Source organism: Artibeus jamaicensis, unplaced genomic scaffold (genome assembly GCF_021234435.1).
Source record: "Artibeus jamaicensis isolate MK-2021 breed Jamaican fruit bat unplaced genomic scaffold, CSHL_Jam_final contig_3230, whole genome shotgun sequence".
NCBI lineage: Eukaryota > Metazoa > Chordata > Mammalia > Chiroptera > Phyllostomidae > Artibeus > Artibeus jamaicensis.
In genome coordinates, this window is record NW_026521764.1 from 2230626 (window position 1) to 2256903 (window position 26278).

The window sequence follows — 26278 nt, forward strand, 5'->3', positions numbered from 1 at the left end:
CCCTTAATGTCACAGTGCAGTTGTTTAAGTGTGTTTCCTACTAGAATGTGGGCTTTTTGAAGACATGAACCGTATTATCTTTCCTTCAGCATGGTACTTGATACTGAATACTTTCAACAGTTACAACCTGGTCAACAAAAAAGGTGAATAAAACAAAGGTTTTTAAAGACTGAATAAGAGACAAGGATTACATTTTAAGCAAAAAAATGTTAGAAAAAAAGGAAGAAATGGTTCCCACATCAGTCCAGTTGTATCTCCCCCCCTGTAACACAATAAAGAGACAGTCCCATTTTCAAAGAAATGAACTTTTATTTGAAAGACTACTTACTTCCCCACACACATCCTCCAAGGACTCCATGCTATACAAGAAGAGCCTGCTTGACCAACATCCCGATGCCCAAAATTTCTAACAGCAAAGTGTACAACTGCTCTAAGTAATAAATAATATGGGCTATCCTTCACTGATTAAAAGAATACTTAAACTTCAAAAATTCAACACAAAATCACACTTTGTTAAGTTTTAACAGATGTATTTTAAATATGTTTTATAGAAGTACACAAGTTTTCCATCTCTAAAGAAACAATGTAATTTTTAAGGTTCAAATTTTCCATTTCTGAAAAGAAATGACCACGTGTTTCCTTTCACAGCTTCACACCCTCTACACTCAACTATCTGACTGTTCCACGTCGCCCCAGACAACCGGACGGGGCTGCACTACTTTGTGTGCTACTTACTATCTTCCCCAAAAGAAAGTTGAAAAAGGAGTTCGTTGTAAATGCAGATTTCTAATACAATGTCTAATACAGTATCTGACACAAAAGAAGCTTTAAAAAGATCATTTCTTTCCTCTTTTGATTGGCCTGGAGTTAATTTTCTAAAAAAGCAACCTTAAAAATAATCATTACAAAGCGTAACACTAGCGGTTCCTTTTTTACTCAAGATGTTTAACTACTCAAAATGACAACAATCACATCTTTAAGAGTATAATAAAAGGGGTGGAAAACAGCAATACAATTGACAAAGTGTAGATGCTAAATAAACCAAAGATTTTTTAAAAAGTTCTTTTTAAGAAGTAGGAAGGGTTAGAAGCTCAGAGAAATCCAGAATTAAACAAGAAAAGAAAAAGAAATCCTTCACGGCAACCATTCTGTTATCAGTAGCGTCCTGAAAAAAGAGGGGGAAAAATATCAAAATGAAAAATCAGTTTGATTTTCTTACTATTTTTCCAACCATTACCAGTCACCATATATCCTAATATTCTAAAGTCAAGCATTAATTAGAAATGAGGCTCTTAACACTATAAAAGCACAAGAATACGTACTTGGGCTGTAGGACCGAGATCTCGATCGTGATCTGTAGCGACTATAGTAAGGAGAAGGTGATCTTCTTCTGTAGGAAACAAACAATTACTTAGCATACTCATAACCCACTGAGGCAGATGAAAATAATAATTTCCCATCATTCAAAGTAATAATAATAAACCTGCCCTGGTTGGTGTGGCTGAGTGAACTGAGTGCCAGCCTGTGAACCCAAAGGTCTCTGGTTTGATCCCCAGGCAGGGCTCGTGTCTGGGTTGTGGGCCAGGTCCCCAGTTGGGGGCGAGTGAGAGGCAACCAACTGCTGTATCTTTCACACAATGATGTTTCTCCCTCCCCTTTCCCTTATCTCTAAAGAAAAATAAAATCTTAAAAATAAGTAAATAAAAACACTGTCCTTTCCCCAATAAATAATGTTAAGGGGAACCCTCCCCCGCCACCAATAAACCCAAACCCAAGATGATAATTAAGTTCTCTATGTGCCAATGATACTAAAACAGTAGGTATGTGGCACAACAAAATATTGGCAAATACAGATAATTAACCTCTCTTCAGTCTAGAGAAAATCATTCTTTCCTAATTTTTAAAGAAAGCATCATGTAATAATCTTTTAAACATTTTTATTAATACGTATCAAACGTAAATCCAAAGTGCCAAATACTACTACCACCATCTAATTCAGAACAGAAACCACAAGTGAAAACATTACCTGTACCGGTAATCATAGTCTTCATATCTGTCATAGCCACGCTCATACCCTCTGTCGTAGTAGGAATCTCGACGTCTGCCACCTCCGCCACCTCCACCGCCGCCTCCACCTCCGCCGCCGCCACTACTGCGGAAAAAAGTTTAAAACTTTACATCAACGTGAACTATTATTTTCTAGTATCAGTTAATTAATACTAAATGGTATGGTACTTAAAATGGAGGAAGGTGGTGAGGTAAGGGAGAAAAAACAAACCCATACATGCCAATTACCCCCACGGCTTAAGTTTGCTGCCATCAGTGGTAGGCTTCCTAGTCATTACACAAATAACCAAAAAAGATTTCACACACCTCTCCAAACTATAAACTGCTGTTCTATTAATGCACTACCTAAGTCAGCAGGACATTCTCAACAAGGTAAAATGAACTGTGCTGGGAAAAAACACCAAACTGCTAAAATGAGTGTCATCAAGACTAACTCAGCCCTGGCTGGTATGGCTCTGTGAAATGAGTGCTGTGGTTCGATTCCCAGTCAGGACACATGCCTGGGCTGCAGGCAGGTCCCCAGTAGGGGTGGGTGAGAGGCAACCACACACTGATGTCTTTCTCGCTCCCTCCCCCTCCCTAAAAATGAATAAATGAAATCTTAAAAAAAGACTAATTCAAAGCAATTTTAAAAACATCAAGAATTTTTTAAGTCCCCATTTGTGTTATACATAATGTAAAAGTTGCCCCCCCCCATTAAATAAACACTAATATCAGTAAAACCCTTCCCTGTATACAGACGCTTCCCAGGTCACATAAAAATAGAAATGCTTTTTAAAGCATATATATATATTTTTAAAAGATTTTTATTTATTTATTTTGAGAGAGGGGGGAGGGGGGAGGGAGGGAGGAAGAGAGGGAAAGAAACACCAATGTGTGGTTGCCTCTTGCATGACCCCATCTGGGGACCAGGCCCGCAACCCAGACTGGGCATGTGCCCTGCCTGGGAACTGGCCCTGCCAGGGGATTGAACTGGCAACTCTTTGGTTTGCAGTTCGGCACTCAATCCACTGAGCCACACTAGCCAGGGCAAAAGCATATATTTTTTAATATCTAGTAACTTTTCTATTTCTGTAGTATCAAGGGCCAGAAATGCACTTCAATAGTTTTAACTTACCCCCTGCTCATACACACACGCACACATACGCAGGTGACCCTTGAACCATACAGGTTTATTATTTTTCAATCCTCACCCGAGGACATGCTCACCCATTTCAGAGGGAAGGGGACAAAGGGGAAAACAGACTGGTTAGCTCTCGCATGTGCACTCAGCAGGAAAGAACCTGCAGCTTGGTATGTGTCCTGACAGGGAATCGAACCCACTTACCTTGTGGTTTACAAGAGGACAACCCAACCAACTGAGCCACACCAGCCCACCCCGACAACAAACACTGTACCGTTTTCAAGCAATGTTTGGGAGTCTGTGGATGCTGAGGGTCCACTGCATGCGTCGATCTATGCCATTTTACATATGGAATTGAGATCCACAAATTCTGGTATTTGTGGAGGTCTTAGAACCAATTCTTTCCTGGTAGTGTACTAAGTTTTGGGGGTCAAAAGCTTAAATGGATTTTTGACTACAAAGGAGTTGGTTCCCCTAATTCTCATGTTGTTCAAGGGTCAACTGTGTGTGTGTATGTAGATATATATATAAATAAAAATAAAGAAATAAATGATTCAAAGACTATATACAAATTAAGTATATTCCCATTTTAATTATACAAAAAATTTTATCCTTTAACTAATCAAAATTCTGTAGATATTTCTGGTAGACTTTCGGTTATAGCAGTTTAGCTTAGAAAATTTGAAATCTTACTGAGTCGGTCTGCCCATGTAGATGCCTGGTGTAGGTGTGTGTGCTCTCTTGGTGATAGAATAATCCACACGAATTCTTCTACCATCCAGCTCCATTCCGTTTGCCCTTTCCATAGCCTTTAAAGGAGAGAGGCATAGAAAGTCATGCATAATTCACCCAGGAGACACTACCAAAACTTAATAAATTAAAGTTCTCTAAGCACTTCTCTTTCAAACAACAGGAGGTAGGATTTTACATATTAACACTTGTTATATACATGCCAGTGTCTGGGCAACTCAAAGTACAAACTTTCAAGCCTAAACTAAACTAGTTGAGCCAGGCCTTAGGAACACACTGCCACCCAGTGGACTGCAAATATAAAGGAACCTCTAAACCCGTCAGTAAGTGCTCCTTTTGGAGCCCTTATTGAAAAGGAGCCCTTATTGACAGGACCTATGCAGGTCCTTTACACCTGCGATTACACCGCCTATCACTTTGACTTTTGACACTAATACCAATAAATGCAATAATAATTCAACCACTTTGACAAATTTGCATTAAGTTCTTTGGAACTAAGTGGCTATTTTCATTTTGTTTTATCCAGAAATAAACCTGGGAGATGAAGAATCAAGAAATAGGATGAATAAGTTTCATACTTAAAGAACACTGTGATATTGTTCACACTTTTCAACATTCACTTCAGGTCAGATATCTTGGTATTTTTAAATTTGCCTACCCCTTGAGATCAGGAATAAACAATAAACAAATATAGTAGCCCTGTACCCCTTCCCTGCAGTTTCAGTTGTCCAGTCAACCAGGGGACAAGATGGAAAATTCCAGAAATAAATAATTCACATGTTTAAAATTGTGTGCTGTCCCTCCTACGATATAAATCATCCCTGTTCAGCATATCCACACTGTATAAGCTACTCCTCCCAACCCCCCACTGGCTACTTAGTAGACATCCCACTTGTCTCAACTGTCACAGTATCTCAGTGCTTGTGTTAAAGTCACTCCTATGTGGCCCCAAAGCGTAAGAACAGCAATGCTGGCAATTCAGATATGCCAAAGAAAAGCTGTAAAAATTGCTTAAGTGAAAAGTGTGGTGCTATCCAGTTTCAGGCATCCACTGGGGGCCTTGGAATTTATCCCCGGCAGATAAGGGGGGTACACTACATAACAGCAAAAATGAATGAATAAATGAATGAATGAATAAATTAAATAATTAGAATGCCTGTTGCAAAAGGACTTAAAACATGCAGCATTGTTTCGTTAAGACTTATTCAGGTTTCAGCCTCAGCACTATGGACATTTGGGGACTGCCAGTTCTATGTTGTGGGTGGCTATCTCCTGTGTACTGTAGGATGTTTAGTACCATCCCTGGTGTTTACCCATACATGCAAATGGCCTATTATTTTTAAAAGATTTGCTAACATTTATTATGACTGCTTTTGTTGCAATCAAGCATTGTTGATGCATAAGGCAACAGTAACATATATCCAGCTACCGTCACAAGTAAAATGGTATAAAAAATGCTAATATCTGTAATCTATTAAGAACTGATAAAACCCTAACAATGAGCTTCAAATTCCTTAGAGTGGAGTTTTCTAACTCAATCACTAAACTTTCAGTATAGAGAAAGCAAGCCTACCGATTCCTTTACAATCTAATACCTATTACATTAGACTGGCACTATTTAAAATCATTCTGCTGACAAATTAAGAATGGCACCAAACAGGCCCTGGTTGGGTAGCTCACTTGGTCAGAGCATCATTCAGATACACCAATGATGTGGGTTTGAGCCCCAGGAAGGGCACATAAAAGCATCAACCAATGAATAAATAAGCAAAACAACAAATTTTGTTTCTCTGTGTCCCTCCACAAATTTAATCAGTCAGTCAATCAATCAATCAAGCAGTAAAAGAATAGCACCAAACAAAAACTTAAGAGTACCAAATCATCTAGTATTTTGTGGTTATACAACAGAATGATAGATGAATATTAAGAGAATAGAAAAACAAAGCTCTATGTGCACATGGGTAGAAACTGGACATAAAATCAAACAGATTCAACTTAAAACACTGTAATTCTACAAAGTGAATTAATCACCTGCTTGGAGTATATATAAGGCTTAATCAAACGAAACACGCACTTCACTTTTTCCATTAACTCAAACATATACATCTCACTTTACAAGGCCAGATTTCAATAAGGATATGCCTATACCAGAAAGTATTAGCTGGAACGTGAAACTGGCCACTTTAATTTTAACTCTAAGACACAGAGTTTGAATCAGGTCAAGAATGAAAGAGGACATAATGTGTACAGAACTGGGAGTCTGTTAATCAACTTTTAAAATAGCAACTCAATACTATGATCATGTACACCAGAAAATGTTCAAAGTGACATCCATAAAAACAAAACTACCTCCTTTGAGTCATCTATTCTCTCAAAATACACAAAAGCAAATCCTCGTGATCGTCCAGTTCGCTGATCATAAACCACATTGACACCACTCAATGGTCCATATCGAGAAAATACTTCACGAAGATCCCTCTCTGTTGTGTACAAACTGAGGCCAAACACTCCAAGACAAGTGTTGGGATCTGGATTTGCCTGTTGAATAAAGAAAGATGTCAATTAACTTTAAGCTCCAAATTAAAATAAATATTAAAACACAGAGCTTAAAACACCTCACCCAATACCCAAAGACCATACTGTTTCAAGTAACTTGGAAACAATTTAAGAGAGGGGAAAAAGACAGATTGAGTTATGTCTACATACTTTAGGTTGTAGCCTGAACAACAACCCTACTCTCACTGTCCTGGCTGGTACAGCTCTGTTGGTTGGGTATCATCCCTCAAAGCAAGAGGTCACCAGTTCAATTCCAGATCCAATTGATGGTTTTCACTCACACTGATGTTTGTCTCCCTACCTCTGTTTCTCATTTATTAATGACATACAAAAATTGTATTTATAATACAATTTATTTAAATACAAAATCGTATTTATTTATGGGAAAGGAAATTGAGTCTTGTTTTAAAGATTTTATTTATTTTTAAAGAGAGGGGGAGGGAGGGAGAAATAGAGGGAGAGAAACATGGATTGGTTTCCTCTGGCACACTCCCAACTTGGGACCTGGCCTGCAACCCAGGCATGTATCCCAAACTGGGACTGTATTGGAGACCTTTGGTTTGTGGGTTAATGCCCAACCCACTGAGCCATACCAGTTAGGGCTCTCTTCTTTAAAAAACAAGCATATATTAAAAAAAAAAAAGACTTTACTTTTTTATTTTTATACAGATGGGAAGGGAGGGAGAGAAACATTGATGTGGGAAAGAAACATCCATTAGTTGCCTCTCGCATACCCCCAACAGGGGGCCTGGCCCCTAACCCAGGCTTGTGCTCTGACTGGAAAAGAATTGGTAACCTTTTGCTAGGTAGGATGACGCCCAACCGAGCTCTATACAGGTCAGGCTTGCTCTCTTTCTCCCTCCCTTCCCCTTTCTCTAAAAATAAACAAATACAATGAAAGAAGAAAAAGAGAAAGTGCCTTGGCTGGTGTGGCTCAGTGGAGTGAGCACTGTGAACCAGAGGGTTGCCAGTTTGATTCCCAGTCAAGGGACCTGCCTGGATTGCGGGCCAGGTCCCCAGCTGGGGGCGTGTGAGTGGCAACCCATCGATATAGCTCTCACACATGGATGCTCTCTCCCCTTTTCTCCTTCCCTTCCCCCCTCTCTGAAAGTAAATAAAATCTTTTTTAAAGATTTTATTTACCTATCTTTATAGGGGAAGGAGAGGGGGAAAGAAACATCAATATATGGTTGCCTCTAGTGCATCCCCTGCTGGGAACTGGCCTGCAACCCAGGTATGTGCCCTGACTGGGAATTGAACCACAATCCTCTGGTTCACAGGCCTGCGCTCAAACCACTGAGCTACACTAGTCAGGGGAATAAATAAAATCTTAAAAATAAAATAAAATTAAATAAAATAAAAAAAGAAAGAGAAAGGAAGAAAGAAGGACTTTTGGGGGGAGCAGGAGAGGGAACAACCTTACTTTCTATTCCAACAATTTTCAGAATGTATACTAAAAATACACCCTCAGTTTAATGCCATATTTCTAGTTTATTCAAATGTTTTATATCCTTTATAGACATGTACTTAATCTGATTTCATCTGCAATTGCTAATTAGTATCCCTGCCCCCACTTTCATTCCTCAGCAGATCCCACCAGAGTTCAGTGGTGCGGCATCACATGGAGAAGAACAGCATTGTTAATTGAGCACAATAACATTAGAGTCAAGGGTCTGACTGAAACCTGGGCTCTGCGGCTAGCCAAAAAAGAAACCTCAGTGTCAAACTGAGGTTTCCTCAGTGTCAAACAGGGCAATTTCCTTGCCCTGACTGGTGTAGCTCAGTGGGTTGAATATCATCCTGCAACCTGAAAGGTCGAAGTTCACTTCCTAGTCAGGTCACATGCCTGGGTTTTGGACCAGCTGCCAGCTTTGGGGGGGGGGGGGGCAAGAGGACACAGTTTGATTATTTCCCTTTCTAAAAATAAATAAAATCTTTACACATACACAATAAAGAGACTCCGTTTTGTTATCCATAACATGCTGACCTGTGTTGAAGAACTTTGCACAGTGCTCATACTATTGAGTGCAAGCTATTTCTACAGTATTTACCTGCTGCCTACTCCCCATCATAAAACCTTTTATCTCAATCTTCTCAACTCAGCTTATGCTTTTCATTTTAATTCTTGGAACATACCATTTCTCCCCAAAGTTCATGTCTTTTAACTACTCAAAAGTCAAGAAAATATACTTAAATGTATACCAAATAATATCCATACCCTCAAGGATGATTTTTGAGTACTTTTTAAACAATGGTCTCATTCTCATAAAGCAAGATATTATGCTATAGGACAAAACACAAATGAAAAAAGAATTTTCATTAACTTTTAAAAACCACATACTCTGCTGCCTGTGTGTCTTCTCCGGTTAGACATTGGAGAATGACTTCGGCTCCTTCGACGTCGGTACTCTGGTGTGTACGACCTACTCCGAGACCGCCTCCTGTGAGAGTGAGAATGGGATCTGGATCGAGTGTAACGTCTATGAGAATGCCTCCTTGACCTCGACCTTTGAGAGAAAAAGTTTAGGTGATACTGAAACAAATGGCTATTGCCAAGGACCCACAGAGATAATCCCTGCCTATTCTCAGCCCCTTTCTCAGGAAGGGAGTCTTCCTCTTATTCCCTTCATCACTACAATCTCTTGTTCTCAGCCTGTCCCTTCTACATCCACTCTTTTTGCCTTACAAGCATGTTGAGGCCCTTTCTTTAAAAACAAAACAAACAAAATAAGCAGCCCAACTACCACTAGAAAGGAAATTCTGTAATATTCAACAGATGAAACTTGAGGGCACTACGCTAAGTGAAATAAGTCACAAAGAAACAAATACTGTATGACTCCACTTACATGAGGTATTTAGTAATTAAAATCATGAAGACAAAGTAAAATGGTCGTTGTTCTGGGATGGGAGAAGGGGAAAATGGCAAATGACTGTCTAATGGGTATAGTTTCAGTTTTACAAGAGGTAAAGAGTTATCAGGATGGATAATGGTGACAGTTGACAACAATGTCAAATGTTAATACCACTGAGTCATATATTTTTAAATGGTTAAAATTTTTGTGTATTTTATCATAAAAAATACAAATGTTAAAATCATTTCATCAAATCACGTATCACCTTCTCAATATAACACATTCCCTTCACTGTAAAGTATCATTTCCTTTCCAATCGTTCTTTAGCCTGCTACAACCTAGCATCTACTATACTAGTTCATCAACCTAAATGCCCTTCTAATCTAATAGTTTTCATCAAGCTTTCTACAGCATCTCGCCCATCTCTCTATTGCTGATTCCTAGTTCATCTCTTGTCTGATTATTTCCAGTCACTCTCACAGTCCTCTTTGTCTATCAATGCAACAATTTCTACTATTCAGATGACCCATCCTTTACTAAACACCCAGACCAGTAGTGATGACAGTCACACAAAATAACTTCTATAAGGTATTCAATAAATGTTATAAATACCAAGGGCCAGAAAGTTTGAAAAGAGGGCACGTGTGTGTAGGAATAAAACTAAAGAGGGAAGATTGTTCAAAACCAAGAAGGCTAATAATAAAGCCCGGGCACTTAACAGACTTTATCAGGTAGATGGGGGAAGATGTCCTAGAGATAGCAAGAGCAAAGGTTCCTTGACAAGAAGACGTGGACACATGATCAGAGAACTGCAGAACAGTACAATCTGCAAGGTATTAAGGAGAGTGACGATTAGGAAAGGATCGAGACAATGTCATACAAAAGCCTGAATATCAAGATGAGAGCATAGATTTACTGATATAAGCAAACAAAGGCTTCTTTTTTAAATAAAGGTTTTATCTTTTTAGAAAAGGGGGAAGGGAAGAAGGGAGAGAGTGAAACATCTGTATGTGAGAGAAACATTGATTGGTTGCCCCTCACATGCACCCCCCCCCAAACTGGGTACCTGGCCTGTAACCTAGCCATGTGTCTTGACCAGGAATTGAACTGGTGACCTTTCAGTTCATAGGCCTGTGCTCAATCCACGGAGCCATACCAGCCAGAGCAACAAAGGCTTCTTAGTAGGAAGAAAATAAAACGAACAGCCTACTATCTAAAAGAAATTAATCAGCCCTGGCTGGCATAGCTCAGTGGATTGAGCGCTAGCCTGCGAACCAAACAACCATGGTTCGATTCCCAGTCAGGGCACATGCCTCGGTTGCAGGCCAGTTCCCAGCAGGGGATGCACGAGAGGCAACCATACATTGATATTTCTCTCCTCTCTCCTTCCCTTCCCCTCTAAAAATAGATAAGTACAATCTTAAAAAATACATTAATCATTTGAGGGGTGGGATGTGGTATGTATGAAAAAAATTTGTGTTTGTGCAAGAATACCAAAGAGGATATTTCACATTTTCCTCAGTACTAATTTACAGCCTCAATTTAAGGGAATAAAAAGTTTCTGTTACTTAATTTTTCAGGTAACACATGAGCAAAGAACTGAATCAAGGGATAAGAGAATATCTGAGGGAAAAGAATTCTGGGCTGAAATCAGCAAATGCTAAGGTCCTTAAATGAAAATATACTCATTTCTGTTTCTATAGCCAAATTCCATTCAGCGCTATTCTGCACATGTAGATTTAATTAGAGTGGTTAGTAAACCAACTACTAGGCTGGATATAATAGAGAAAAAGACATAGCTGTAGACCTTGAGGAAAGTAGTCTTTTAACTAATTCTGTCTCATGCTTCCCTGCAAATAGACCTATTCAAAAACATAAATTGACTCTAACCAAGAAATTACAATGATTTATCAAACTAACTGTAGGCTGTTTCCCCCACCCAGCACACCTGGGACATCCAATATAGTAAACCCTGCAGTAGCTATTGGAGTATTAATATGTTGAGCTGGTAGTGGCAGCAGCTCTCAATCACCCAGGGAATCCTCTGCCCACTCCTCCAATTACATCTAAGCAGATTTCCACCCTGAACCTAAGTCAAAATATTCAGGTAAAGAATGTAGCTGGAATGTGAACTATGAAAAACCTTCTCAAATCATTCTGATAACCAATAGAACATACATACATCAAATTCTCTGCAGTACATTCATTACATGCCAGCTCTTTAGTGGAAAAAAAGTTCCTTTTTTGTTGTGCAAATACTACTGAAGTAAAATCAAACACTAATCCTCAAATAAAAAGCACATTTAAATCAACTGACATTTGTTTTAATAGCCAGCTAGTATGTGATAGACTGAGCTAAATATAATTCTACCTTATTTATGTCTTTATCTCAAATGTACTACTCATTTCTAAACTCTGTATGTGAACATTTTGAGAAAACTACATGATTGGAATATTTTGTGAAATTTCTATACAAAATGCTGCAAAAATGAAATGTGGCAAAAAACCACTTTGCCCTGAAAAATCCAAGAAAAGCTATTTTAAGTATTACTTTAAACACACATACCTGGATTTTGATCTTGATCGAGAATGGGATTCAGAATGTTTGGAAACCCTTGATGGACTACGAGATCCTGACCTGCTCTCCGATTTTACTCGAGCAGGAGTTCCCGTTGGAGATTTTGACTGAGAGCGAGACTCCTAACAAAGAAGACAGTATTACAAATGGCACTGGTCATGTAGATGCCTAACACCTAACATTTAAAGTACCGTAATTATTTATATTGATTGCTCCTGGAAAACAAATGGTTAGGCAACACCCTCCAGAAAAAATTTCAGCTCATTAATAACCCACTGTTAATACTGCTAACTGTCCTCTAAAATTCCCTACTTGAACCAGATCACCAATTCTCTATTAACTAAGTAATCATGCAAATTCATCTACAACTTGATCATACAGACACTGGAACATAAACCATACATTTACTTAACCTAGGACCCATTCATTCTTCCAGATTCTTTTAATTCTACTTCACTCTTGCTTTCTACTTCTCTTCATTCTTCATTGAGTTTTTCATTTTTCATACTTCGCGTATTCTTCCCCAATTCAAACAATTCAAAATAGCCTTAAAAAATATTCAAGTGCTTCTATCTGACCAATCTTCTGTTCAATTTTTTCCCCCATTCAATTTTAATTTTCTGATCTTTAATACTTTTCATTAGCCTTCTTTTATCTTGATTTATCTTCCACATTCTTGGAAAAAACTCTTCAATTTCTTCACGAACATTAACCTTAATGGAAAAAGAACATTTAGTATATTTAAGCACGTGGGGATTATAAAACTCTGCTGGAGTTCAGAATGTTATCTACCAAATGGAAGCCAGCAGGTAAAGTGCAAATAACTAGTTTATTTAAAAAAACAAAAACCAAAAAAAACCCCCAATTTTATAATCTTTAAAATTGTTCAAAAGTCTAGTTTCTAAAAATTAAAGAGAATTCACTAACTTTTCTAAATGTCTTTTACCATACTCTTCACCCTTCCCCGCTTTCATGGTTCATCCTAGTTCCTAAAATGTGAACAATTTTAATATAAATACTTAATCCAAGCATAAATCTAACTTGAACTGTAACCCCCCACCTATGTTTTACATTTTCACTAATTTATATCCTGAAGATGTCTTAGTGATCTTAAAATAAGCTTTCACTAAGCCATGCTAAGATATCAAAATATAATTAAAGCAAAGCATCCTAGCCTGCAGCATCTGTATACACCTATCTAAAATCAAACATTATAGGATACATACTGAGGCTCAGAGAGGTAACATCTCCCAATTTTGTTTCACCACTATCTTTGCTCACTCTGACTTAACCAGGAAGATATGTTCTGAAGTAAAACAGGGGAAAGAAAGCATAAAATTCTTTAAATTTCTCCCCAGCTTATAAATTCCTAATATATGTATTTTTGCAACTGTGTCATTTTTAAACTCTGGATTATCCATGAAGTATCATAATGCATGAGAAGTTATTACAAAATTAATACCATGGTCTTTATTTTTATCCCACCTCTTTCTGTTCAGTTTTTGCAGATTTATGCAGTTATGCTTATTTGTACTCCCTTTAGTGATTATATACTATACTAGTAAACTGACTGGCTTCTGAAAAAGTTGAATATATGTATACAAAAAACTGTCCAAATCCATTAATTTCAAACTGATTAAAAGCCTGTTTTTTTAATGTGACAGATACATTAAACGAGGCACTTATGACCAAAGTGGGATAGACAGTTTGGATTCTCTATCCATTTAAGCCTCGCTTACCAGTGTAAATATTATCCCAGTTTCACACCAATTTTCATTTATACCATAAGACTACCTACTATACAACTTCCTTAAAACCTTTTCTTGCATTTTGTTTAATGTTAAGAACTGTACTGACGCCGCTAGGCGTATTTATTTTTTCAGATGAAAACACAACTGAAATATATATCTTTCCTGTTCAATATTAACCTTTCCCATTTAGCCATCTACATAAGTTCTCCATTACATCTCACACACTCTGGACAGATCCTTGGAACAGAAACAGCAATTTAGGCCTTTTAGACTCACTGAAAAACTGTAAAAGCAGCATATTCAGTACTTTAAAAAAGGGTATAGCTAATCTGCTTGTAATTGCAGTCTCAGGCTGCTTCACTAACTATGCTGATAACAGATGGAATACCCTCTGAACATCACCGCAGCCCTTATTGTACATGCATATCAGAAGGCTTTTTGCTCTGTGACACTGTAAAACCTTAATTTTATTAGGACAGAAATCAAACCTTATAGCCAAATCCCTTATTCTTAAATGTTTATGTGAAACTTTCTAGTACAGGCTAAAAAATTTATGGTCCAAATATATGTGTAGATTTGATTTTCAAATCTTCCCTTATAAGCATGACTAATACCTGAAAATTATTCAGTATTACTGAACATTGGCTTTTCTTAGAAGCTAGTATATAAACAAAGTAATCAATAACACCCTAAATTTTAAATCCTAGCTCTGGCACAGTAACTTACTGGGAAAAATGCAAATTTCCCTTTATTTGTTAACAAAGCATTAAGACATGACATTATCTTTTCAAAAGATATCAGTATATTTTAAAAGAAGGCTTACTTTTTAATTATCCAAGGTGTTACAAAACCTAATCTCCTTTGTTGCCTACACTTCAACTTATTTTTTTAATGAGGGAACCTAAATCTGTGTGTGTGTGTGTGTGTGTGTGTATATGATGTACACGCTTATATATATATAAACGTTTAATTCTTCAGAATTATTTCTCCTATTATACCAACAAAGGACTATTGTAAGAATTAGTTCATAAACAGTCTTCACAGAAAAATGGTCACATTAAAATATGCCATTTTAAAGCAACTTATTTCTCAAAAGCTGGTACCAAATAAATGCCATTTTCACTGTACAGTGCATTAGAAACCAGGCTATATATAATAAGCCCTTTGTGGACAAATGCTATATAAGTAAAGTCATATATATATATATATATATACACACACACACACACATATATACATATATATATGACTTTATTTATTTTTAGAGAGAGGGGAAGGGAGGGAGAATGAGAGAGACAGGAATCAATGTGTGGTTGCCTCTTGTGAGCCCCATACTGGGGACCTGGCCCACAACAAGGCAAGTGCTCCGACTGGAAATTGAACTGGCAACCCTTTGGTTCACAGGCCCACACTCAATTCACTAAGCTACACCAGCAGGAGCTACATAAATTTCTTCAAAGTAATTCAAGGTTAAAAAAGTCTTCTTAATTCTCTTTTAACTCCTAGTTTCAAAGTTGTCACTATCGGTTTAACCTTCCAAAATAATTGAGACTTGAGACTATAAAGATAAATCAATAACCATCAGTAAACTTAGCCTAGAGAATAAACTACAAAGAAAAAATGAACAAAAAAAGTAAACAAACTAAATAAAAATAAGATAAAATAAAAATAAAATAAAAAAGAATGAAGCCTAAATAAACGTTTAATTCTTCAGAATTATTTCTCCTATTACACCAACAAAGGACTGTTGTAAGAGTTAGCAGTTAATAATTAACAGTCTTCACACACAGAAAAATGGTCACATTAAAGTTTGCCATCTTAAAGCAACTTATTTCTCAAAAGCTGGTGCCAAATAAATGCCATTTTCACTGTACGGTGCATTAGAAACCAGGCTATAAGCCCTTTGTGGACAAATGCTAGAGTATCCTCTTCTACCTTTGACTTGTAAGCACATCATGTCACAAATAAATGTTAAATAGGTTTCCATTCTACCATAACCACTATAAATCAAAAGCCAGGCAAAAAGTTCTCACTGCACAACCTGCTTAAATAATGTTTGTTCTTTTCATTATTCCTCACCATCAAGATATGCCTGGTGGTAGCTAAAAGACACAGTCAGAAGTAAAAGGAGGGAGCTAACCATAAATATTAAGAAAGTTAAGGGTATTCAATAAAGTAGTCTAAGAATCTTTGTTTTCTATTAAAATACAGTTGTATTTTACACACTGAAAACAACCCCAGCAATCACGTACAATCCTTTTAATCAGGAAAAAGGGTTATTCGATATATGTCCATTGTTGCAGAACACCAACAATTGCTACAGCGAGCAATAATTGCACTTAAAAAAAATAAAGCAACTATTATAGATGGGAAAAACTCCAATAATATATATGCTTACTGATTAAAAGCCTATTAAAATAAACACATAAATCAATGTAAATGTTATGCGGTAACCTGTCCTATTATAGCAAGGCAAATTCTATGCCAAGAATAGTGCCAAGTTTACACAAATTCCAGTCTATATGAATAGATCATAAGCTTTTAAAAACAAACTTCCTTGAAATACATTTTCCCACTTTATGATATTGGATACCTACTTCCATAGAAACACACTAGTGCATTTAGGTAAACTGTATGTCAGGATGGGGGGGGGAATTCAGATTACCCAAATAACTTATATTTATTGTACCAAGAACTTCACTCGTTAGGATGTATGAGAAACCTGTGTTCACTCAATTGTTTAATTTCAGTCTACAGAAATAGCAGTTCTGCCTCCTTCCTCTTGAGTATGTTAGGGTGCTTCTTTTACAAACTCATACATAGGCTTATAAAGAAATACTCCCACTCTCAATTCTTAACCCCTAAACTGCTACTAAAGCAATTTTTTAAAAAGAAAATACCAGTTGTTCATAATATCAGCTATCTTTAAATGATTTTACTTTCTTTAAGATCATACTGTATGATGCAATCTGAGTGAGGTTCAAATGGTCTTTATATCTGCAAAGTATGTGTCTATACTCTGTTAAGTTTGGAATAATTTGGGAAATGCTTAACAAAATTAGCATTTATACACACACAATCAAATTCATGCCACAACTGTGGGTTCACTGTAAAATTTATCATCTTTTGTACAGATTTTTAATGTGGTTCATAAACCTGCCATTTTATATGTCACAATCAATTGTTCTACCCAAGAAGTTGGTGTATAAGCGATAATTTCAAAGTATAGACAACAAATTTGTAAGAACTGATATGGTTTAGGCATAATAAAAGCCAGTAAATAGCAACTAAAAGCAAACTACTAATGTAAGAACCCGTCTGAGAATTCTCTACTTATGTTCTCATCTTCTAAAATCATGAAATATTTATGAATCTTGAATAAGACTACAGGGCCTTAGTTTCAAGGAAAAATCCTAACTTTTCCTCTACATCAGATGGGTTACGCGTGGTCACTCACACCTTTGTGAAAATCATGAAATAATGCCTATACACAAAACTATTCGTGCCAGTTAACTTAAAGGAGGGAGGAGAATACATTTATTTTCATTATTCCCCTCAACCTTCTTTTACAGACTTGACTGATTCTTTTCCCCATCTGATCTTTATCCTTTTCTCACCTCCACTTCTGTCTTGCTAAGTCTGTTAGGACTATGAACAAGTATCAACTTTAATTACAAAGCTTCCAGGTTTAGTTATTTGATGCCGAAGCACCCAGTGATACTACAGAGTTTTCACACTATCTGGTAAGTTCTAGTAAACTATTATGCTGATTACTCACCCCCATTTCACACTTGTTATACCTTAGGTAAATAGGGTAAATATACCCTAGGTTCATTTACAAAATCAAACCCATAAAGTTCATTTGCATTTTTAATGGAGCTCAATCCTAAATATTCCAATTTCTTGATATTTTTTCAGATCCCAAGACAGTTTTATTCTCTTTTAGAAATGGTACAAATCATAAGCAGCAGTTATGACAAATTTGTAAAATTAGTTATGCAATGCACAATTAGTTGCATTGCTCCTTTTAAAAATCCTACCTTTTACTTGCATTGAGTAATTAGTACCCTTCAGTGAAAAGAATTTCAAATATAAAAATTTGAGCATTAAAATGTTTCCTTAACGTTACAAATTCTTTGTTTAAATGATAGTGGGAATAAAAAAGCATTAAAACTAGATAATGACAGTACTTAACTTCAAGAAGATAAATTAAACCCAAGACAAGTAAGATTGTCTCAAGTTTAATACTGTACAACCCGACTATATGAAAGAAAGCCTTATCCCTTTTAATGGGCTGATGTGATGAGAGGAAAATTAAATTGCTGAAGAAGCTGAATTAAGCTTTTTAAAAAAGCTACAGTGCTGACACTGTTACCTGTAAAACAGGATTCAATAAGCCTATTTCTGTTATTCAACAAAATATCTACATACAAATTTTAATTCCAAATTGGTACAGGTGAATTTTTGTTTTGCTCTTCATTTTTATCATCCAGCCAACAACTGCATATATTAAGGGGAACTCTGAGTCTCTTAAAAAAGTAGAAGTAAGTTCTAAAACGGGAGCAAGAATAAGTAGTATTTTTCCTCTTAAATTGTATTTCAAAGCATAGACAATTGTGGAATTATAAAATAGGCCCCTACACAATAAAGAATCAATAACTTCTATTAAAAACACTGAGCCCCACTGCATGAGCAAAAAATTAGACTCAATATTTTTCTAAGTTTCATTAAAATAACTAAGGGGAATAAAATAAATGAAATGATAAGAAAAGCTTAATTTCAATCCCCCTTAATTTCTCTAAAGGACACTAAAATTTTTTCACATTGAAACCCTAATTTTAGTCGAAGCTATGTGAAACAAATAACTCACTCTTTATGAAGATGACATGTAGTCATAGTTCAAGTGCCAATCTAACCCCAACCTCCAAAAGCTATTTTCACTTACAGTATTTCTGTTAACGATATACACATCCCAAGCAAATTGCTTTAATGAATTCATTTATTTTAAGGATCTATTATTCCCCCAGAGCCCATAAAAATGCCTTATTCATTCTTATCATCCCGCTGATGTCCTGTTTAGACCAGATTTTTCATAATTTCCTTCCTTAAATATTTCAAATGTGGCTGCTGCTCTTCCCACACCAGTCCCTCTGTTCTGGGCTAAAATCCCTTTCATTATGTCACTCCTAGAATGAAGAATCCACAGATGGTTCCATATCTCAAATTCATAAATCTACAATTATCTACAAAACCCTCCATCATCAAATCTATCACATCTCACTATTCTAGCAACCTACTCATCACCACACCCAAACAATCAACATTCACTTCCCTAATCATAAAATCCAAAGTAAGTTTTACACACTACATAAAGCCCCCCCCCCCCCCCCCCCGTAGCTCACAGAATTCCTCAGCTCCGGTTTCTGGAATCCTTTATTAATCCTATCACACAGCACTTGATTATATAGTTATTTCACCCAGTTTTGAGCTGTCAGTCACCTCAAATAAGATTTCGAGTTCTTTTTCCTTGAAGAACATCAGGCTTTTTTGGTAAAAAAAAAGGCAGCAGATGTTCAACGTTTTGACATCATGCAAACAGGAATTCTGGTTGGTTAAGTCATAGGGTTACTTATAACTAAGTTGGGTCTATTATATTCTCTTTCCTAAAGTCCTTTTACTCCACAGTCCTTTAAAATGGAGGAGACATTTATCTATAATGGAAAATTAAGCTCCTCAAAACTGTGTTTAGCAAAATCCATTAATGACTCAGAGACAACGAAGTACAGTGCACTCTTAAAAATAAATAAATAAATAAATAAATCAATAAATAAATAAATCAAAAGATATACAACACAGTGTTATGTGCAATGAGTAAATGACTGGGACTTGTACATCTCAGATTCCTGGCTGTGTGGTCTTCTGGGCCTCAGTTTTTAATTTCTAAAATGGTAATAACCTCTTGAAAAATTAGTGTGAGAAGTAAATTAGAAAGTATGTCCAAGTTTTGGGGGAGGTGGGTGTAGATTCTAAGTCTATGAAAGTACAGTGTCTTAATATTAGCCCTGTTTCTTTAATGTGTTCTGCAGTCTCTAGAAGTTGCCCTCTAATTTAAAAAATCTTTTCAGTAAGATGGGTTAAATGTGTGTTTATTCTGCAGATAAAGCAAATGAAATCTGAATACTGACCTGTCAGACAGCTCTAATTTTAGTTAAAAAGAAGTATAACTACTTAAACACCTTCAAATCCTTTTTTGAGCCTTTCTAAATTTAAATACAAAGATAAGAACAACTGTATTCTATAAATTGTTTTTTAAAGTTCTGGTTTGTGGTTAGCACATTTTAAAAAAATCACTTTAAAAACAAAAGCACTAGTGAATTGCTTTAAGAAAAAAAAACTTAAAAAGTAAACAGTCAGAAAAGCTGTCATCCTTCTAATTCTTTAACTAATTAAAAATAAAACAAGTACCTCAACCTACACACACACACACACACACACACACACACACACACACACGTAACAAGTGAACATGGACGTATTCATTCAATCTGAGTTCATTCACACTAAAATACACTTCTGGTATCACATGTGAAAAAGTATTTTCTATGACCATAAACACAATAATGGGGTGGGAGGTAAAAACCCTTTTCTATTAAAATAAATCAATGCCTATGTACATTTTAGCTTAAAATTGGGTGAATCTTACAGATATTATTACATATTAGGTGGATAAAGTGATAAATACCTTAAACTTGCTTTCTTCCTCAACTAGATGGCTAACTGAAAAATATGAACTTAAGGGAGACAAGGTCCAAAACAGTAAGTCCACTTCACTTCCCCACATACCAAATTAAAACAAACATTAACAAAAATAATTTTTGTACTACAGTTAATTGAAGGAAAGATTAATGGGCAGAATTTCTTTCCCTAACTACCTAATATTTTCAAAACAAGAAGCAGCTTACAACCACTACTAATTATTACACAATTTTAAAAGTTTTGTTGGACAAGAAATACCCTATCCTAAAAAAAATGAGCAAGTTCAACCACTCATTTATATCTATGCTCCAGATTATATATATATATATTTTTAAAGATTTTATTTGTTTATCTTTAGAGGGGAAGGGGAGAAGGAGAGAGGGAGAGAAACATCAATGTATGGTTGCCTTTTGTGCGTCCCCTGCTGGGAACTGGCCTGCAGGTAACCGGCCTGCAACCCAGGCATGTGCCCTGACTGGGAATCAAACCGCGATTATGTGGTTCGTAGGCTCGCGCTCAATCCACTGAGCTACACCAGCCAGAGCCTCCAGATTATATGTTAAAAAATCCATTCAAAGAAGCCTTTTTGTTTAGAATCTATTCAAATCTCTTTCCTTAAAAAGAACAAAAGCCTAAATCGACCTCCTGATTTCACGGTCTGGGTCCAGGTGTTTATACTAAGTTTCTAAAACAGGCAAAATGCATTCCATCCAGCACACACCTCAAATGTTTTCTATGCGTTTCCTAGTGACTAAAATACCAACACAGCAGACGGAACAAGTTGCCTGGGCATTGTTTTCGGGGTTTCACACTCACTCACTCATTCCCTCCCTCCCACCAATTTCCACTGCGAGGGTAACTTCGAAAACGTAACTCCAACACTGGTAACTGTTCTTGTATACTGAAACTCAGGAGAGCGTCTCCAGGGGTTTATATTCATCGACCCCAAATAATGAAAACCTCTGAGCCCTCTTTGTTGGTTGAAAAATGAGAGAGGGCCTGTAATTCTCAGCTACCGTTTTGAGTTAGAGCACAGGATAAACTGACTAGCTATTTTTAAAATACCGAGCCACGAAATATGTTTAGTTATGTAAGATTAAACCAGAAGATTTCCCCCACCCCTTTTCTTTTTCTTTCTTTCTTTTTTACCGTAGAAACCTGTAAAGGAGTGCTCAGGTTTTAGATGAAAGGCCACAGGAAGAAAAGCATTAGAAGTTGAGATACAACGAAGAGAAAAAAAAAACCCAATATCAAGGAATCAGAAAAATAAGCGTTATAGCATTTCCACAGTTTTTGAAATGAAAGAAGGGACATTAAGGGGAAAAGGGCTCCTTGCGTAGTTTTCCCCTCACAGCTCTCGTCTTAAGAACGCTTAAGGGTCGCTGCGGTCGTTGACTAACCACTTCATTGGGCTCGTCCCACCTTCAACCTCAAGGCTTTCGCCTTTATAGACGCAACGCCGCCGGTTCCAACAGAGACGCGGCCGCTCACTGCAATAGAGAGCCAAGGAGACACAGGCCGCAGCTAGTCCCACGCCAGCTTCTCCCCGCCCGGACGTCAGCCCCGCGCACTTTCGACCCCGAGACCCTCCACGATGCTCGAGGTCGCTAGAAAGGCCACCGCAGGAATCACCTACCACTATCCGGCCGGAAGGGAATTCCCTGCCGCCTCCTCCCGCCTCACCGCGACGGGGACCCACACCTCGCAACAGAGATAAGGAAGCCTCAGGGGTGGCGAGAAGGGAGGGCGCACTGCAGGGGGAAATCGGACCCAGGAGTCCAGGTATCAGTCTCCAAAAAGGGGGGAGAGGGACTACCCGTGATGTTTGGGGCAGGAGTGGATCCCAGAAGCCATCTTGGGATGAGGGAACAACGGCGATGGCTCCAGAGGCTGCTCCCCGCAAACCCCCGCACGACTCCCCGCAACCTTGCCCCACCGCGCTGTCCCCGGTGAAACCCCGAGCATTGGGCCGCCGCCGAAGACGGCTCCCGCGGCTTTGTACTCACTCTGCCCTCGAAGTTGTTCTCCTCTACATCACTCATGTCGGCTAGGCGCTCCCCAGAACTAAATAAGAGACAAGTCTCGCCTTGAGGGCCGATGGCCTAATCAACCCGCTGACCGGACCGTGGGGAGAAGAAAAGAGTCGGCAACTAAGGCCGCTCCACTCGACTCCCACTCGGTCGCAGGCTCCTGCAAGATGGCGCCGGCGCCGCCTGAATCCTTCGGGCCACCCTGGTGCGCAGCGTAGGGGGGCGGGACTTCTCTGTGACGCCACTAGCCCCTCCTCCCTCGAGGCATTGTTGCGGTCTCAAGCTCGCGTGCTGGTTGGCTTGCGTTCTGAATCTCCGGGGGTCACAACCTAATTCTTAGCGCTGACCTCCAAACTTTATCTTACTTAATGAGTCAGTCTTTTGGAAGATCTTCAGTCACCAGATGAGCTTTTGTTGATCTTAGTCTCTTTATAAATTTTCTAAGTGGATTCTGATAACAGGAAAAACTGAACCTATATACATAATTAATAGGCTTTTATTTGGGGATGCCTTCTCCGCTATTACTTTTCTTCAAATTTTGTGTTTTGAGTGCGATCAAAGCAATACCTGCACAGATAGGTTATGATAAAAAGTCGCAGTTCATTGCCTTACTCCTCTCTGCCTCCAGTCCCTCCTTCCAGAGACCACTGTGTCAATTTTATTTTTTTAGTAATGTTTGGCTCCCTACTGCAGTTTTTTGATTTAGGTATTTCCTTATAGCTTCGTAGACAAGACCTTCCAAATTTATCTACTTGATTCCCATTCGTGGTAATAATATCTTAGGTGACTGAGCTTTATTTGTATTTTGCAATTTTTGACGTTAATTTCCTCACAAAATATTTTTCTCACAATACTTTAAAAATTTATTAATTTAGAGAGAGAGAGAGAGAGGAACATGAATTTGTTGTTCAACTTATTTAGGCATTCATTGGTTGATTCCTGTGTGTGCCTTGACCCAGGGTGGAGCCTGCCGCAACCCTGGCACATCCAGAGGATGATTTAACCAACTGAGCTGCAGAGCCAGAGCCTTGCTTGAGTTTCTTGTACAGCAGTCCTCCTTCCTCTGTCATGGATATATTCCAAGATCTCCAGTGGGTACTTGAAACCATAGTGAATGCCCAACCCTTTATACACTATTTTTATTATACAAAACTCTGATAAAATTTGTTTTATAAATTAGGCATAGCAAAATACTAAGAACAATGGCTAATAATGAAATGGAACAATGGTAACAGTATACTTAATGAGTCATAAAAGTTATATGAAGCATCACTGAGTAATATAAAGTTTACTTGAACACAAGCACTGGGATACCACCAGAGTGGATCTGATAACTGAAGCAGCTACCAAGTTAGGGTAGGTAGACTAATGGGCAGGTACAGTGTGGATTCCCCTGGACAGAGGGATGATTCAGGTCCCTTGAGGGATGGAGTAGGACAGCACCAGATTTCGTCACGCTACTCAGATTGGCAAGCAATTTGGAACTTAGGAACTGTTTTATTTCTGGAATTTTCCACTTAGTATTTTTGGGCCATGGTTGGCCGCAGGTAACAAACTTCAGCAAGCAAAATCATAGATAAGGGGACTACTGTGTATTCTGGATATTAACCTCTTAAATCAGATACATGGCCTGCAAATGTTTTCTCCCATTCTATAGTGCTTTTTATTTTGTTGGTTTCCTTTGCTGTGTGCAAATTTTGTTACGGTTTTGTTAAATTAACAATTGTTAAGTGGGGTCCTGGGGTGCCATGAAGTTATATAAAAGACCACAAGAGAAATTAAGATAGAGAAGTTTAACATTTATAGGTCCTGGAGAAAGTCCATAGCATGACTCCTCAAGGGCCATGAAAAGAGGTCAAGGAAGGGTGCAGGCAGAGAGAGTGACAAGACCTTGGGCACACGACTTTATTAGGGTCCAAGGGTAGAATGCTTTGAGGGTCCCAGGCTAAGAATGGACTGGTCAATTCAAACAAAAGAGTAGACTTTTTTTTTCAAATTATAAGAGAAAATTTAGAGAGTTACAGAGGTAGTAGAAGGACCCTTGGAGCCAAGGAGAAAGGCAAAGGTAATGCACCTGGTGGGAAGAAGAGGGGACAGGGAAAGGTGCAGGCATGCTCCAGAGTCAAGGGGGATAGCCTGTTAAGAGCAGGGTTCTGGTAAGCTGTGGGGTGGAGGGAAGGGTTTTATGTAAAGGGGGATAAGGCCCTGGGAGTCAGGAGAAACTGCTTATCACAAAGCAGTTTCCAGTTGGAGGAGTCATATCAGGAACTTACGTTTGCATTTGACTCTGGACTGTTATATAGGGCATGCACCTGCATGAGGAGCTAGTGTCAGTTTAAAACAGGTCACTTAGCCAAACAAGGTGGATACCGAGGAGCAGTACCACGAAGTAGCTTAACTAAGCTCTCAGCAATCCATCCTGTGATACGTCAAGGTCAGGAATAGCAATCACTTGTGTAGCAGATATCTTAAAGGGCATAGGTGTTGTTTTCTGAAGCTGCTATAAACCAAAAGCACATTTAATTAAGGCAATAATATTGAAGCCTATGATGAACAAACACTACTGTTTGAGATCCAGTTCTTAGCCATTGTTCATAGGTGGGTGGTGAGAGCCATAGAACAAATCAGGGACCTCCAGGAGTGTGGGGATTTGTTGAAATATTTTAGCTGTGTAATGCATGACCTGTAAACTTGACACATCTTGTGCCAAGGAGGTTGGCCTATGCCTGTCTTGAGTGTTAATGTACAGGCGGTGGAAAGTGGTCTGTAGAGAACAGATTTCATCCTGTTCAGCCAGTAGGAAGTCTCATGTCAGCTGTTTGTGTTACTGAGTCATACACTGTTGCTGCATCAGACACGAAGCATGCTATAGTGTTTACATGTGATTGATTAGGGTGGCTGATCATCGCTGTGTGGCTTTTAATATTTGGTCTTGTTGGCCAAGGGCAGAAGCACCTGTTCCTATGACTGCTGTGTCAGTGGTGAGAGCCAGTCCCCACAGGGCAGAGATAAGAATGGCTCTTTTGGTGTAAGGGCAGGGCATTTCTAGTGGACAGGTGCCAGGAGGGAGGACAAAGGTGGCTGGAATATTGAAGGTGACCATGGCAGTAAGAGGGGTCATCCCCTTGGTTAGCTTGCAGACTGGGCAGGGCCATGTGGACTTCTGGCTCCTTAAGTCAGAGCCACAACAGAACTTGAATGAGATGTGATGTATTGTTATGGGGCAGGGAGTACGTGCACGTGGCGAGGTCCAGCCTTTCATGTTCCAGTGTAGTTGGTGGCCTTCAGAAAGTATGACTGTGGGGAGTTCATTTTTTGATGCTTACTCACAGGGTGCCCTGTTTGTGGGGGGCTAGATTAACCATTTGGTTTAGCCTAAATGAGGCCTGTGGTGTTTTGGGGGAAATTAGCACAGTGTGCTGATCATTTGGAAGAACTGTGGGATAGGTAGTGATGGGCTTTAGGTCTGACCCGGGTGGCAACAGATCCTGTCTTGAAGGTTTGTATGAATACAGTCATGCCAGATCCGGCCCCGGGGTTGTGGTGTGGGGCAGGGTCACTGCATATATGGGGGAGGAGCTTATGGAGGAGGTGTGGAAAGGAGTGGATGTGGTAATTTCTGGTGTGGAGCAGCAGGTGCTGCAGTTGTGGTGGGAATAACTGGAGGAATAGGGTCTGTCCTGGATGCCTTGTGTGGAAAACAAAACCTGTAACCTTGTACAGTGAACACGGCAGCAAGAGGCCCCAAACCATTGGGCTAAGCAGGTCAAGCTAGGGGTGTTCCAAAGAAATGCTTTATTGTGGCTAGTGAGGTT

At 38.5% G+C, this 26278-nt stretch overlaps 1 protein-coding gene across 8 annotated transcripts; it reads right to left on the reverse strand.

Annotated features, from left to right (window-relative positions):
- Positions 1-289: 289 nt before the first annotated feature.
- On the reverse strand, positions 290-22663 carry TRA2A (transformer 2 alpha homolog). 8 transcript variants are annotated; one of them, XM_053663631.1, is made up of 9 exons: positions 22440-22663; positions 12561-12639; positions 11915-12048; positions 8838-8937; positions 6290-6478; positions 3884-3999; positions 2027-2152; positions 1323-1390; positions 290-1165 (listed from the first exon to the last, which is right to left on the reverse strand). In XM_053663631.1, exons 4-9 carry the CDS (start codon positions 8868-8870, stop codon positions 1155-1157), a joined length of 543 nt encoding a protein of 180 aa, XP_053519606.1. In that variant the 5' UTR covers positions 8871-8937; positions 11915-12048; positions 12561-12639; positions 22440-22663; the 3' UTR covers positions 290-1154. The 8 variants fall into 8 exon arrangements, with proteins under 8 accessions (XP_053519606.1, XP_053519605.1, XP_053519603.1 ...); XM_053663630.1 differs by having other exon boundaries at positions 12340-12639; XM_053663628.1 differs by having other exon boundaries at positions 12329-12639.
- Between the last annotated feature and the right edge of the window lie 3615 nt (positions 22664-26278).

Coding starts and splice junctions, on each gene's coding strand:
- TRA2A (XM_037136285.2), bottom strand. CDS start 22,475: ATGAGTGATGTAGAGGAGAACAACTTCGAGGGCAGA. Junction 6,479..8,837: donor GAAGACACACAGGCAGCAGA/GTATGTGGTTTT, acceptor TTTATTCAACAG/GCAAATCCAGATCCCAACAC. Junction 4,000..6,289: donor GAATAGATGACTCAAAGGAG/GTAGTTTTGTTT, acceptor TCTCCTTTAAAG/GCTATGGAAAGGGCAAACGG.